The 15573-nt window shown below is 34.6% G+C and overlaps 2 protein-coding genes across 2 annotated transcripts; both read right to left on the bottom strand.

Annotated features, from left to right (window-relative positions):
- Positions 1-499: 499 nt before the first annotated feature.
- Positions 500-4490, bottom strand: LOC128606020 (caspase-6-like). Its single transcript, XM_053621966.1, has 7 exons — positions 4274-4490; positions 3887-3931; positions 3066-3200; positions 2703-2779; positions 2433-2608; positions 2142-2286; positions 500-844 (listed from the first exon to the last, which is right to left on the bottom strand). The coding sequence occupies exons 2-7, from the start codon at positions 3913-3915 to the stop codon at positions 618-620; spliced, it is 789 nt and encodes a 262-aa protein (XP_053477941.1). The 5' UTR covers positions 3916-3931; positions 4274-4490; the 3' UTR covers positions 500-617.
- Positions 4491-8367: 3877 nt separating this feature from the next.
- On the bottom strand, positions 8368-13241 carry LOC128606016 (caspase-6-like). The gene is made up of 7 exons (XM_053621963.1): positions 12982-13241; positions 12592-12636; positions 9997-10140; positions 9636-9712; positions 9366-9541; positions 9075-9219; positions 8368-8726 (listed from the first exon to the last, which is right to left on the bottom strand). The coding sequence occupies exons 2-7, from the start codon at positions 12618-12620 to the stop codon at positions 8500-8502; spliced, it is 798 nt and encodes a 265-aa protein (XP_053477938.1). The 5' UTR covers positions 12621-12636; positions 12982-13241; the 3' UTR covers positions 8368-8499.
- Between the last annotated feature and the right edge of the window lie 2332 nt (positions 13242-15573).

The raw sequence follows: 15573 nt of genomic DNA, 5'->3' as shown, positions 1-15573 counted from the left end.
CTGGATGTCAAAAGACTTTAATCTTTGATTCACCAGCAAATCGTATAAATGTGAATCAGCGTCTTTAGCTGTGTCTGTAAAACAAACCCTAAGAAACTTTATTACAGTACAAGAGAAAATGAAAGCAATTACTTGCTTTGCAAAATCTATGAACATAGGATTGACAGATCTAATCCTGAACATGTTGAACAACATTCATTAATGATTACAATTAATTGTCTATAATTAGAACATAATGAAAGAATGTTTAAATATACAGGTTTGCAGTAGTCAGATGTAATTAGGTTACTAAGGATAATGTCTATCTAATCACAGTGCATTATTAGCTTTTTATACCAGTCAACGCTGTTGAATTCTCAAATCTAATTTTCTATAAAAGTAGCTGTAACTTATTTAGTGGGTCAATATTGTAATTCTCTTAAGTGTTGTCAGAATTATATATATATATATATATATATATATATATATATATATATATATATATATATATATATATATATACAATTTTGATACCTTCCTTGTAAAATGTTAGGGGAAAAAACACTAATAAGCCCAATAATGTTTATTGATCATTAAGTGAGTAATGGTGAAAAGTAATGTATTGAGTGGGTGCTTTACTATTTCTTGGACCTAAAGTAGAGTTTTTTAGTCAGCATGGAGGTGAAGCAGGGCATTTGTTTTTTATTCTTAAAATTCTGACCGCTTGCGGTACGTCGGGAAACTTTCAGGTTGACCAGTGTTAGGAGCTCGGTGAACTCCATAGTTGAGCCATACTGTTGCAGCGTTTCACACAAATCCTGAATGTAGAATGATCCAGAATTCGGATCACGGAATGAATAGAATCCTATTCAGAGGAAAAAATTAAATTAGTGTTTAAATGTAACCAGCCAATAAATCTATATGATATAAACTGAAAATAGATGATATAAATGATATACACATTTCTACATAGAAAAGAGAATTGTTGCAACTGCTGTACTTTTAAGGAGTACTGCTGAATTTTTAAGGAAATAAAAATGATTCATTGAGGTGATATGAACGTTTTAAATAAGAGAAATGGTAGAAGTTGTGTATTACAGTGTGTGTGATGTGGTTGGATGCATGTAGAGGCTTATTAAAGAATCCAAAGGCAAACAAAGAGCAATAATCAAAACTTTATAGAGGCAAAGGGTCAGGTGAAACCTAGACACTAGGATATAATGCAGACTGTATCTGTATGCATATCTCTTAGTGATTCACAAATCCATATCTGTATCTGTATATTGGAAAGGGTTTTCATTCTTTTTTCTTTTTTTGAAATATAGACCTTTTTGTTTTATCACAAGGTAAAAATGTCAGCAGTGTCAGTATATTCTAGGTCTGACAGTTCCTCAAACTCAGCTACATCACTCAAGTTCAAAATTGGTCTCAACTAGATATGAGCGCAGGACTGTTTTTTTTTTTTTTTTTAAATCCTGGTAATGTAGTTATTATTTTTCCTGTGATTTTTTCTAGCAAATTTCGCTGGTTCTATTTTCCAAAATATAAACAGACTAGTAGCCTAATTGAAATCACTGTGGCCCTGACTAGGCAGTTACTAAGGGTGAATGAATCAACATTGTTCATGTTTCTTTGTCCCATGAGCTTCATATCTGACTGCTTGCTCATGCCCACATGTCTCAACCTGATGTCCTGTTAACCTTTCTGGCAGCTTTACTAAATAAACACATAGTACACCTTCAGACGTGTCCATTTAAACACATACCGGTAGTCTGATCATTTTGAATAATTTATTCATATTCAGTTACAGCCCTACTAGGCCCAAGGTAAATAAGCGTCAGTAATGTTACTGTTGAACGGCTGCCTTTTATACAGTATAGTGAATGTGTGTTTATGAACAGTTGAAACACATACATATTTCTAATCAGGTGTAGTGATCGTGTGAGCGGTTATGTCACACGGTTTATAGTCCTTAATTGAGCTGAGGAACATGAGAGTTCACAAATTTGCTTCATAATAATTGATTTAAATATAACTGGACTAGCACCACTTTGGTTCATCCAATCTGATGGTGTTATATAAGGTAAATGTAGTAACTACACTTCTTTCGATAGATAAGATGTGTGGGATTCACACTTTTCATTCATCTCTTTCATACTCACCCTCTGCTACAGAGTAACACATGAGGAAGTCTGCCCCTGCTGGGATGGTGTAGATGTTAGCTGCTTCCTCCACCTCTTCCTCATCATCACTGTCCCCTGCCATCATGCCAGTCACAGCATCTTCATATTTGTCACCAGCACACGCCTGTAGGTTCAGGCATACAGTATGTACGTGTACATCTCTATAGTTATATCTGTAGTTTCCTACATGTAATGAAATGACTGATCTGTTACTGGTTTACTGAACTGTATTAAAGGAACTGTAGAGTTGTTAAATGACATCATGGTCACCTGGAAGATGAAGATCTTGGGCTTCCCTACAAGGCTCTTGCACTGATCTCCTCTGAAGTGATCGGTTATTTTCTTAATCTCAATCTTATCATCATAGGCATTAATTTGCCCTTCTTCCCCATGAGTTAGGAAAATGCAGACGAAGCAGTCGTCATCTGCGTGGTTGGCTGCGGCAGCTGTAGTTTAAAAAGTTAATAATGTTGACACTGTACAACACAATTTACAGTAAACAAATCAGTTCTCAAAAACATTGAATTTCGAAGGTTGTACCTTTACGTATTTCCTCTAGCACCTCTGCCTTACTTTTGTCATTGTGACAATTCACTTCAAACCCTAAGCCTTGAAATCTGAAATTCAAAAAATTGAAAGTAGCAAAAGTTGTAAGAAAGTAATTTTATGTACAGTAGTTAGAGATTTACAGCTATAGTATTTTTATAGGCAGCCAGGACATGTATTTTAAAATATTTAATAGAAAAAAAAATAGATTTTGTGGGATTTGTACACAGAAAAAAACTGATATCTAGTCAGTATATCAGAATTAGCAGAGACTTACATGATGACTGAAATGATATCTAGTCAGTATTGCTTTTTCTAAAAATGATCCTATTTGTTTGAATGTTTGTGAGTGTGCACCTTTCTGTGAGCTTGTCTCTGTCTTTATTTGTGCCGCGGCGTTCCTTTAAACTGTGAAAATTTTCATGGTTGAAGATGAGTGCCATGCCTCGCCTCTTGTGGTCCATCTTGTACTCCATTGGTGAATCAGTTTTACTGGCAATCAAAAGCACATAATATACTTTTTTAAATGTAAGACTCAGAATGATTTACAGTACTGTGCAAGTGCAAGTTTTAGGCACATTCAAGGAAATGCTGTAGAGAAAAGATGCCTTCAAAATACTGCAATTAAATATTTCTACATTTTTTTAATGTAGAAATTTTTTAATTTTTTTTGTTTTGAAAAGTGGTCTCTTACATATATATTGCTTTCTTTGCTGACATACAAACATACAATTACATTTTTTTTGTTGGAAAGGCAATGTTTTGAAATATATCCTGTTTTATGCTGATAATAATGCAGAAGTCATAAAATAAACATCTGTAACAAAATTTTTTTTTACCAAAAATAAGGGTGCCTAAGGCTTTTGCACAGTACTGTATATGTAAACTAAAATCATGTATATAATCACATTCACCACAGTAGCCCAGACAATAGCCTAATCATACTTGTACATAATATTTTGTAGGAAAGTGTACATCTAGTGTCTAGTTGGAGAGGTACAATTAGATAAGTATCACACACACACACACACACACACACACACACACACACACACACACACACATAAAAATACTTAAAATACATAAAAATACTTTTTTTTTTAAACATAGTTTTACACACACACACACACACACACACACACACACATAAAAATACTTTTTAAAAAACGTAATTTTACCTTTTACTTTGCGCACCTGTCCCAGACATTTTCTCTCTTCAGGTACTTTAAACAGAATGAATGGGAGAGAACAAATCAGATGACAAATGCAAATATGTTATCTGAGATGGTATCCACATACTGTAACTGCTCTTTTTTTCAGCAATCCACTTCTGAAACAAGTTTTAAGGTGGAAATATTTTTTGTTTGTGTGGAGCAAATATCTGTATCATGTACCATGTTACTGAACACTTATTGAAACATTTCTAACATTTAAGTTAACATATATTTATTACATAAGAAATGAAATGGAATATATACAGTACAAAAATGTACAAACTTTTGATGAAACGTGAAAATGAAGACAAGACAAAGATAAAAAAGGGGAAGAAATGGATGGAAACTTACTTGAAGCCTGCCACTAAACAAATGAACTATGGGGTGGAGTTCCTGCGTACATAATGCACGGCTTACATCACAAACATTTCCCGGTCACCATGAAAGAATTTATTTACTACAGGCATAGCACCACCTACTGAACAAATTCATCAACAAATAAATGTCTTACTAATCCCACTAATTACTCACCGAACATATAAAGAGAGAACTGTGTAAAAAAACAAATAAGGATTACTAGGGTCTCCTTTACTTTGTGCACCAATCCTGGACATTCACCCACTAATAACTCACTAATAATAACTGTATTAAACACAGCTTATTTAAAAATGGTAAAAGAGGTAGTTTTACCTTTAACTAGTTATTAGTAAATCGGTCAGTTCTTGATAATATTTTCACTCTGTATAATTCTTTTTGGAGTGAATTAATGTCACTGTTACAATGGCAATTTTTTTTGCCTGAGCAAACATTTCTTTTAATTTGGATGAAATGAAAACAATGATTCAGTATTTAAATATGAAACCTTAACACAAGCCAATAAATTCAAAGGTACTAAATTAAACATCACAGTCAAGTCTGCAATAAATTCAATTCTTTAGGGAACCAGTTGGAATCCATAGAGTTTATACTTCTCACAATTTACAAAGAAATATATTCGCAGTTGTAATGATTTATGAAAATAAAAGATAAAATTTAAAAAATGTATAAAAATGATAAATTATGGAAAAACCTGAAGTGACTAATATCAGAGAGTAAATAAGAACGATAGTGAAATCAGGAACATGATGAGAATATACAGGAAATTTTCATTTCACTCTGTATTTCAAGATACCTTGCGCTTTGGTCCACCAGTAAATATCAGTGTCATTTCACCAATAAGGATTATAATTAATACATATTTCTTAAAACTACCAGATATTTATTTTAAACCACTGAGTATCTGTTGTTTCTTAGTTGGTGTTTTTTTGTTTTGTTTTTTTACTAAGTGACCAAGCTGTTTATTAGCTAACTTCAAGAATTCCAGCTCATGTTCCATAGGGTGTGTGTGTGTGTGTGTGTGTGTGTGTGTGTGTGTGTGTGTGTGTGTGTGTGTGTGTGTGTGTGTGTGTGTACACATTGTATGCTCAGAAACCTTTGCACAATGAAAATGAAAGTAACTGCCACCTATGCAAAGCGAGAATAAACACGCCCCACGATACCTGAGTGATCTAATCTTGTGTAACTTGTTGAATAACATTCAGTAATGATTTCCTTTAAATGTCTATTATATTATAATAATTGAAAATGACGTGTGAATTTGCATGTTTGCTGTGGTCACTAATAATGTACTTAAGTAAATTATAACAGTGCTTAATAAGATATCTATTAACTATTATTTTTTCTACTTGCACATGACTTACTGGCTTGTTGCATTTGCGAGTCGATTTGGACAGCACAGTGCCTCGGTCTTGGAGTTATATTATGTCTTATGTATATTTTAATGAAGATATATTCATTCAGTCATTTTTAGTAACTGCTTTATTCTGTTCAGGGTCACGGTGAATCCAGAGTCTATCCTGGGAACACCAGAGAATTCACACTGGATTGGACAGAAGTCCATTACAGGACATGATGTGTATATATATATATATATATATGTGTATATATATATATATATATATATATATATATATATATATATATATATATATATATATATATATTGGTAAGTGAGTAATAGTGAATTGTAATACACTGGGCCTGGGTGATTTACTATTTCTTGGACCTAAAGTAGAGGCATCTGTTTTTTGTGCATTTGTCCACTTCTCAGGTTGATGTTGCGTTGGGAAACCTTCAGGTTGACCAGTGTTAGGAGCTCAGTGAACTCCATAGTTGAGCCATGATGCTGTAATGTTTCACATAAATCCTGAATGTAGAACGATCCAGACATGATATAAGGAATATAAATAATACATATTTCTTAAAACTACCAGATTTTTCTTTTAAACCACTGAATTCTGTGAGCTGTTGTATGTAAGTAAAAATGAAAGCTATTTGCACACAAGCTTTGGTGTGATGTAACTGTAGTAAATCATTAATGATTTAATGATGACTTTTCACTTCTAACTGATAAGAACTGATAACAGATAAGATCTGTGTGTGTGTGTGTGTGTGTGTGTGTGTGTGTGCGCGTGCGTGCAGTGTATGCTCAGAAACCTTCGCATCATCACAATACAAGTGAAAATTAAACTAATTGGGGATGATATTAATAGTTTTTTCTTTTATTCTATTTTTTAATTATGAAGAAGCATATCTTGTGTAAAATTAGATGAAGATTGAAGATTCTTGTTTCTACTGATTAATTTGCCACAAAAGTTTCCCTTTTGGTCCATTCAGTCTTGCCCCTTCAAATTTCAAATAATTTCATTATGCGAACTCAACCTTTGCCAACCATTCCTAGGATTTAAAGAATATGGCCAATGGCTGCCCATGAGTTATTGTGAGGCGGATTCACACAAAACTTGAAAGGCGTATTCAGAACTAGATTCTGAGGCTGTCTGCTAAAGTTGGGGTGTGGGCATCCTTATCAGCTATGTTAAGTTCAAGTGCCTTTATCTTAGGAACTGTAAGATGGATTGAGTTGAAACATCCTAGCAGCAGCCTGTGATACCATAGCAATCACCTGACAGTACCCCAGAAACACACCAGGAAGTTGCTCAAGCTGTGCAATCTGTGCATTTTCTTTAGGAAGTGCACTTTTCTAGTTATTCTTTTTTCTTCTCTTCCAAAATTCTGTCCATTAATTAATCCCGCAGTTTTTGAGATGTTGAAACGTAATCAATGTCATATTGTTTGGTCTGGTCATGGAAATGGGTATTTGTATACAGCTTTTTGAAAGGGCATTCCATGTAGCAACCATTCAAAAATGAGTGGGGGAATGTTTTGGATGATCATGCAGTCGAACAGTAGGTGCTACAGACATGAGACTTGTAGTCACTATGTAGTATCACTATGTAGTGTCACTATATAGTAGTCCATGCTTCTACTCGGGAGATAAGCCCGATCGGCTTAATGGTGGTGCTATAAGTTCTCAAGAACTGTGAGATTTTGTTGACTCAGTCAGTGATTAATTCTGAAACAGTTTACAATTCTGAACATTTATCTCCTTCCACTGAAATTTTGAGTTCATTTTCATAATATGGAAAGCCTTCTGTAAATAAGTCCTAGGATTTTTGTATACCTGATAAACTTAGAACTTTTATCATGTAATAGCATTTTACAACTTAAAAACAATGAGGAATAATTTCATGTATCATTCACTTTACTTGACACACATAATGGTTTATAGTTCTTAAGAAATAGGTCAGTACAAGTTACAAAGGTTATGTAGTACAGTGTGTGGCATTAACATGAATAGTCACACTTGTATTACAACAGTATTATAAGTTATCAAAGAATAACATAACACATTAGAGTTTTCTGAAGTATAAGTAGAGGTTATGACTTAACTTACAAAGATTTATACACGCAATTATAATGATTAATGAATATAAATACCAAAATTATGTATATAATATAAATTATGTATATAAAATGACAACCTCTTACAGGAAATTCTCTTTTATTTACTCTGGATGTCAAAAGACTTTAATCTTTGATTCACCAGCAAATCACATAAATGTGAATCAGCGTCTTTAGCTGTGGCTGTAAAACAAACCCTAAGAAACTTTATTACAGTACAAGAGAAAATGAAAGCAATTACTTGCTTTGCAACACAAACCTATGAACATAGGATTGACAGATCTAATCCTGAACATGTTGAACAACATTCATTAATGATTACAATGAATTGTCTATAATTAGAACATAATGAAAGAATGTTTAAATATACAGGTTTGCAGTAGTCAGATGTAATGTAACTAAGGATAATGTCTACCTAATCACAGTGCATTATTAGCTTTTATACCAGTCAACGCTGTTGAATTCTCAATCTAATTTTCTATAAAAGTAGCTGTAACTGATTTAGTGGGTCAATATTGTAATTCTCTTCAGTGTTGTCAGAATTAGATATATCATAAATATATATATATATATATATATATATATATATATATATATATATATATATATATATATATATATAACATTTTGATGCCTTCCTTGTAAAATGTTAGGGGAAAAACACTAATAAGACCAATAATGTTTATTGATCATTAAGTGAGTAATGGTGAAAAGTAATGTACTGAGTGGGTGCTTTACTATTTCTTGGACCTAAAGTAGAGTTTTTTCGTCAGAATGGAGGTGAAGCAGGGCATCTGTTTTTTATTCCGGAAATCCTGACTGTCTGCGGTACGTCGGGAAACCTTCAGGTTGACCAGTGTTAGGAGCTCGGTGAACTCCATAGTTGAGCCATACTGTTGCAGCGTTTCACACAAATCCTGAATGTAGAATGTTCCAGACTCGATGTCGCGAAAGGAAACGAATCCTATTCAGAAAAAGACATTGAAATCAGTGTATAAATGTGATCAGCCAATGAATCTATATGATCAAAACATTACAAACAAGGCTATGTATAAATAAACTGAGCTTACATAGACTTTACAAGTTTTAAACAGTACCTTTGGTTCTTTATTTTAAGGGTACCTACATTGAGCCTTCATAACACATTGATATTCATTTCATATATCTTTTATTATAGCTGGAGTTCTTCATTATGTCCCACACTGTGTTCAAAGAAAAATGGCAAGGAAACATTTCGGAGCTAAAAGAGTCAGTCAAATGATATGACTCACTTAAAAGAGCCAGAATTCCCATCTTTTTTTTTCATACTCACCCTCTGCTACAGAGTAACACATGAGGAAGTCTGCCCCTGCTGGGATGGTGTAGATGTTAGCTGCTTCCTCCACCTCTTCCTCATCATCACTGTCCCCTGCCATCATGCCAGTCACAGCATCTTCATATTTGTCACCAGCACACGCCTGTAGGTTCAGGCATACAGTATGTACGTGTACATCTCTATAGTTATATCTGTAGTTTCCTACATGTAATGAAATGACTGATCTGTTACTGGTTTACTGAACTGTATTAAAGGAACTGTAGAGTTGTTAAATGACATCACGGTCACCTGGAAGATGAAGATCTTGGGCTTCCCTACAAGGCTCTTGCACTGATCTCCTCTGAAGGAATCTGTTATTTCCTTAATCTTAGTCTTATCATCATAGGCATAAATTTGCCCTTCTTTCCCATGAGTTAGGAAAATGCAGACGAAGCAGTCAGCATCTGCGTGGTTGGCTGCGGCAGCTGTAGTTTAAAAAGTTAATAATGTTGACACTGTACAACACAATTTACAGTAAACAAATCAGTTCTCAAAAACATTGAGTTTCGAAGGTTGTACCTTTACGTATTTCCTTTAGCACCTCTGCCTTACTTTTGTCGTTGTGACAATTCACCTCAAACCCTAAGTCTTGAAATCTGAAATAAAATATTGAAAGTAGCAAAAGTTGTAAGAAAGTAATTTTATGTACAGTAGTTAGAGATTTACAGCTATAGTATTTTTATAGGCAGCCAGGACATGTATTTTTAAATATTTAATAGAAAACAAACTAGATTTTGTGGGATTTGTACACAGAAAAAAACTGATATCTAGTCAGTATATCAGAATTAGCAGAGACTTACAGGACGACTGAAATGATATCTAGTCAGTATTGCTTTTTCTAAGAATTATCATATTTATTTGAATGTTTGTGAGTGTGCACCTTTCTTTGAGGTTGTCTCTGTCTTTATTTGTGCCACGGCGTTTTGTTAATTTTTTTTCGGTTTTAAAATTTTCATGGTTGAAGATGAGTGCCATGCCTCGCCTCTTGTGGTCCATCTTGTACTCCATAGGTGAATCAGTTTTACTGGCAATCAAACGCACATAATATACTTTTTTAAATGTAAGACTCAGAATGATTTACAGTACTGTGCAAGTGCAAGTTTTAGGCACATTCAAGGAAATGCTGTAGTGCAAAGATGCCTTCAAAATAATGACATTAAATATTTCTAAAAAAAATTTAAAATACTGTAAAGAGCAGTAAACATTAGTAAATGAAACAAAGTCAATATTTGGTGTGAAAAAAAAAAAAGTATTCTGTGGTACAGTTAGTGCAGTTTTATAAGGAAATGAGTTGTAAGTTTTATTGAGCATCTTGCAGAACCAGACACGGTTCTTCTGGAGACTTTGACTTCTTCTTCTTATTTTTGCAGCAAAGCCCAGCAGCCTTCATTATGTTTTTTGTCTGAAAAGTGTCTGTTACATAATACGCTTCTTTCTTTACTGACATACAAACATTTTTCTGTAACATTTAATTTTTTGCTGGAAAAGTAATGTTTGGGAATCTAAAATGTTTTTTGTACTGACTCGATAATGTAGAAGTCATAAAATAAAAAAATCTATAACAAAGTTTGTGCTAAAAAAAAATGGGATGCCTAACATTTTTGCACAATACTGTACATGTAACTCTGACACAAGAGCTAAAAACTAGTTTGATGCAGCATCAGACTTCAAGGGAAGTTTAATTGTTCATTTCACCAGACGGAATATATCTAGTAAAAATATAATGTTTAAGGTGCTAAAAAAAGTTATAAAATGTTAAAAACATCATAGACAGCAACAGATTCTTGGACACTAGCAGCAGTTATAAATGTTTGATCAAGGTGAAATCTACAGTTTAGTTCCTCTGCCCTCTTTTAGATGTTGACACTGTCTCATACAGCTGAAGGAAGTTGAGGCCAAAAACACAAGTGAAGCATATTATAATGTTTATTCCTTCATTCCTTCATTCATCAGTAACCGGTTTATACTGGTCCCGGTCGTGGTGGAGCTTGAGTGAACGCTGAATGTGAAGCATGAACACACTCTGCATGAGACAACATCAGTGAATTGTAGGGCACCACACACACACACACACACACACACACACACACATACGTTTAGTTCCTAAATGTAGTGTAATAGAACAGAATAACAGAATATATCAAATTCATACACTTCTCTATATGCCACAAATCTTTAGTTAGCAACCAATAAATGAATCAGTTTAGAAAATTGAGATGGTAATGATGAACACGAATGGAAGATAAAAACTTCCAGCAACTTCCTGCATCAGTGTCAAAATTTACTCTCACAGCCTTATTAATTTCCTTACATATTATGACACAGACATCTTCATTTAAAAATAACCTTCTGTCTCCACTATAAGCTCCAGTTATGTTTTCATTGTTACAAATAAATGTTTTGCTATGTACATCTGCACTGCTTTCCCCCCATTTTCTCTAGCTTAGACAAAAGTCTTTAAATGTAGAATAAAATATAGGCTTATACAATATTGTGCAGATGTCTTAGGCATGGGTGTAGGTGTTCATTCCAATCAAGCAGGAGCCACACCTGATTCCACCTGTTTAATCAGGTGACCTTGGCTTTCAGTAGACTCAGGTGTGGCTTCTGCTTGATTGGAATGAAAGCCTGCACCCACACCGGCCCTTTCTGGATAAGATTGGACACCTCTGTCTTAGGAACATGCAAATAAATGCTGTAAAGCAAAGACTCCCTCAAAAATAATTCAGTTAAACATTTCTATATAAACAAAAATACTATAAAGAGCAGTAAAAATGAATATATTAAACAAAGTCACACTTCTTTTGCTGCATGAAAACCCATCAGCCTTCATTATGTTGTTTTTTGTTTTGTTTTTTGTCTGAAAAGTGGTCTCTTACATACAGTATCTCACAAAAGTGAGTACACCCCTCACATTTTTGTAAATATTTGATAAAATCAAAATATTGACACTTTGGGCCCAATTTGTACATTTTCACTTAGGGGTGTACTCACTTTTGTTGCCAGCGGATTAGACATTAATGGCTGTGTGTTGAGTTATTTTGAGGGGACAGCACATTTACACTGTTACACAAGCTGTACACTCACTACTTTACATTGTAGTGTCATTTCTTCAGTGTTGTCACATGAAAAGGTATAATCAAATATTTACAAAAATGTGAGGGGTGTACTCACTTTTGTGAGATACTGTATATATTGCTTTCTTTACTGACATACAAACATTTTACAAACCTACAATTTAATTTTTTTGTTGGAAGTATATGTTGAAATATAACCTGTTTTATGCTGACTTAATCAAATTCACCATTAGCCCATACAATAGCCTACTCATACTTGTACATACTATTTTTTAGGAAAGTTTAAATCTGGTGCCTAGTTGGAGAGGTACAATTAGAGAAGTATTACACACACACACACACACACACACACACACACACACACACATAAAAATACTTTTTAAAAAACGTAATTTTACCTTTTACTTTGCGCACCTGTCCCAGACATTTTCTCTCTTCAGGTACTTTAAACAGAATGAATGGGAGAGAACAAGTCAGATGACAAATGCAAATATGTTATCTGAGATGGTATCCACATACTGTAACTGCTCTTTTTTTCAGCAATCCAATTCTGAAACAAGTTTTAAGGTGGAAATATTTTTTGTTTGTGTGGAGCAAATATCTGTATCATGTACCATGTTACTGAATACTTATTGAAACATTTCTAACATTTAAGTTAACATATATTTATTACATTAGAAATGAAATGGAATATATACAGTACAAAAATGTACAAACTTTTGATGGAACATGAAAATGAAGACAAGACAAAGATTAAAAAAAAGGGGAAGAAATGGATGGAAACTTACTTGAAGCCTGCCACTAAACAAATGAACTATGGGGTGGAGTTCCTGCGTACATAATGCACAGCTTACATCACAAACATTTCCCAGTCAACATGAAAGTATTTATTTACTACAGGCATAGCACCACCTACTGAACAAATTCATCAACAAATAAATGTCTTACTAATCCCACTAATTACTCACCGAACATATAAAGAGAGAACTGTGTAAAAAATGAATAAGGATTGCTAGGGTCTCCTTTACTTTGTGCACCAATCCTGGACATTCACCCACTAATAACTCACTAATAATAACTGTATTAAACACAGCTTATTTAAAAATGGTAAAAGAGGTAGTTTTACCTTTAACTAATTATTAGTAAATTGGTCAGTTCTTGATAATATTTTCACTCTGTATAATTCTTTTTGGAGTGAATTAATGTCACTGTTACAATGGCAATTTGTTTGCCTGAGCAAACATTTCTTTTAATTTGGATGAAATGAAAATAATGATTCAGTATTTAAATATGAAACCTTAACACAAGCCAATAAATTCAAAGGTACTAAATTAAACATCACAGTCAAGTCTGCAATAAATTCAATTCTTTAGGGAACCAGTTGGAATCCATAGAGTTTATACTTCTCACAATTTACAAAGAAATATATTCGCAGTTGTAATGATTTATGAAAATAAAAGATAAAATTTAAAAAATGTATAAAAATGATAAATTATGGAAAAACCTGAAGTGACTAATATCAGAGAGTAAATAAGAACGATAGTGAAATCAGGAACATGATGAGAATATACAGGAAATTTTCATTTCACTCTGTATTTCAAGATACCTTGCGCTTTGGTCCACCAGTAAATATCAGTGTCATTTCACCAATAAGGATTATAATTAATACATATTTCTTAAAACTACCAGATATTTATTTTAAACCACTGAGTATCTGTCGTTTCCTAGTTGGTGTTTTTTTGTTTTGTTTTTTTACTAAGTGACCAAGCTGTTTATTAGCTAACTTCAAGAATTCCAGCTCATGTTCCATAGGGTGTGTGTGTGTGTGTGTGTGTGTGTGTGTGTGTACACATTGTATGCTCAGAAACCTTTGCACAATGAAAATGAAAGTAACTGCCACCTATGCAAAGCGAGAATAAACACGCCCCACGATACTGAGTGATCTAATCTTGTGTAACTTGTTGAATAACATTCAGTAATGATTTCCTTTAAATGTCTATTATATTATAATAATTGAAAATGACGTGTGAATTTGCATGTTTGCTGTGGTTACTAATAACGTACTTAAGTAAATTATAACAGTGCTTAATAAGATATCTATTAACTATTATTTTTTCTACTTGCACATGACTTTTACTGGCTTGTTGCATTTGCGAGTCGATTTGGACAGCACAGTGCCTCGGTCTTGGAGTTATATTATGTCTTATGAATATTTTAATGAAGATATATTCATTCAGTCATTTTTAGTAACTGCTTTATTCCGTTCAGGGTCACGGTGAATCCAGAGTCTATCCTGGGAATACCAGAGAATTCACACTGGATTGGACAGAAGTCCATTACAGGGCATGATGTGTATATATATACACATCATGTATCATACCCCCCCCCCCCCCCCCCCCTTGGGACATGCGGGTAGCCCACGACATGGTGGCCTGGATCATGGACTATCTCACCAGCAGACCACAGTACGTCCGATTGCAGGGCAGCCTGTCAGATGTGGTGATGTGTAACACCGGCGCACCTCTAGGAACTGTGCTTTCACCCTCACTATTCACCATATACACCTCTGACTTTAGGTACAACTCTGGTAAATGCCACCTCCAGAGATTCTCTAATGACTCCTCTATCATAGGCTGCATCAGTGAAGATAAGGAGGAGGAGTACAGAGGCGTAGTGGAGAGCTTTGTCTGATGGTCTGAGGATAACCACCTTCAGCTCAACATCGGCAAGACCAAATAACTGATAGTGGACTTCCACCGAAACAGAAAGCCCCCAACACCTATTACCATCCAAGGGGATAAAATAGAGATGGTGGACTCATACAAGTTCCTGGGAGTGCACATCAACAGTAAGCTGGACTGGTTGGAAAACACTGAAGCTCTATACCAGAAGGGGCAGAGCAGACTGTTCTTTTTAAGGAGGCTCAGGTCATTTGACGTGAGCAGCAAGCTACTGCAGATATTCTATCAGTCTGTAGTAGCCAGTGCCCTGTTCGTTGCTGTGACATGCTGGGGAGGTGGAATTAAGGCTGGGGAGGCTGACAAACTCAACAAGTTGGTGAAGAAGTCCAGCTCTGTTGTTTTTCACAAACTGGACAATCTGGAGACAGTGGTGGAGAAGAGAATAAGAAACAAAATCAGGTCCATTTTGGGAAACCCTCTTCATCCACTGTATGCTGAGCTGCGGCAGATGGAGAGCACCTTCAGCCACAGGCTCATCCCCCCAGGTGCAAGACGGAACGCTTCAGCTGTTCCTTTGTGCCGACAGCCATCAGACTGTACAACACTTAGTCCCCCCCCCCACCTTACTTTTGACGTTTGACTACACTACAAATACAATGTTACACTGTTTTCATATGGGTAACTACTTTTTGCACTGCT

This window comes from Ictalurus furcatus, chromosome 3, assembly GCF_023375685.1.
Source record: "Ictalurus furcatus strain D&B chromosome 3, Billie_1.0, whole genome shotgun sequence".
NCBI lineage: Eukaryota > Metazoa > Chordata > Actinopteri > Siluriformes > Ictaluridae > Ictalurus > Ictalurus furcatus.
The sequence above is the reverse complement of the archived record's forward strand: the minus strand, read 5'-3'. Positions and strand labels throughout refer to the sequence as shown.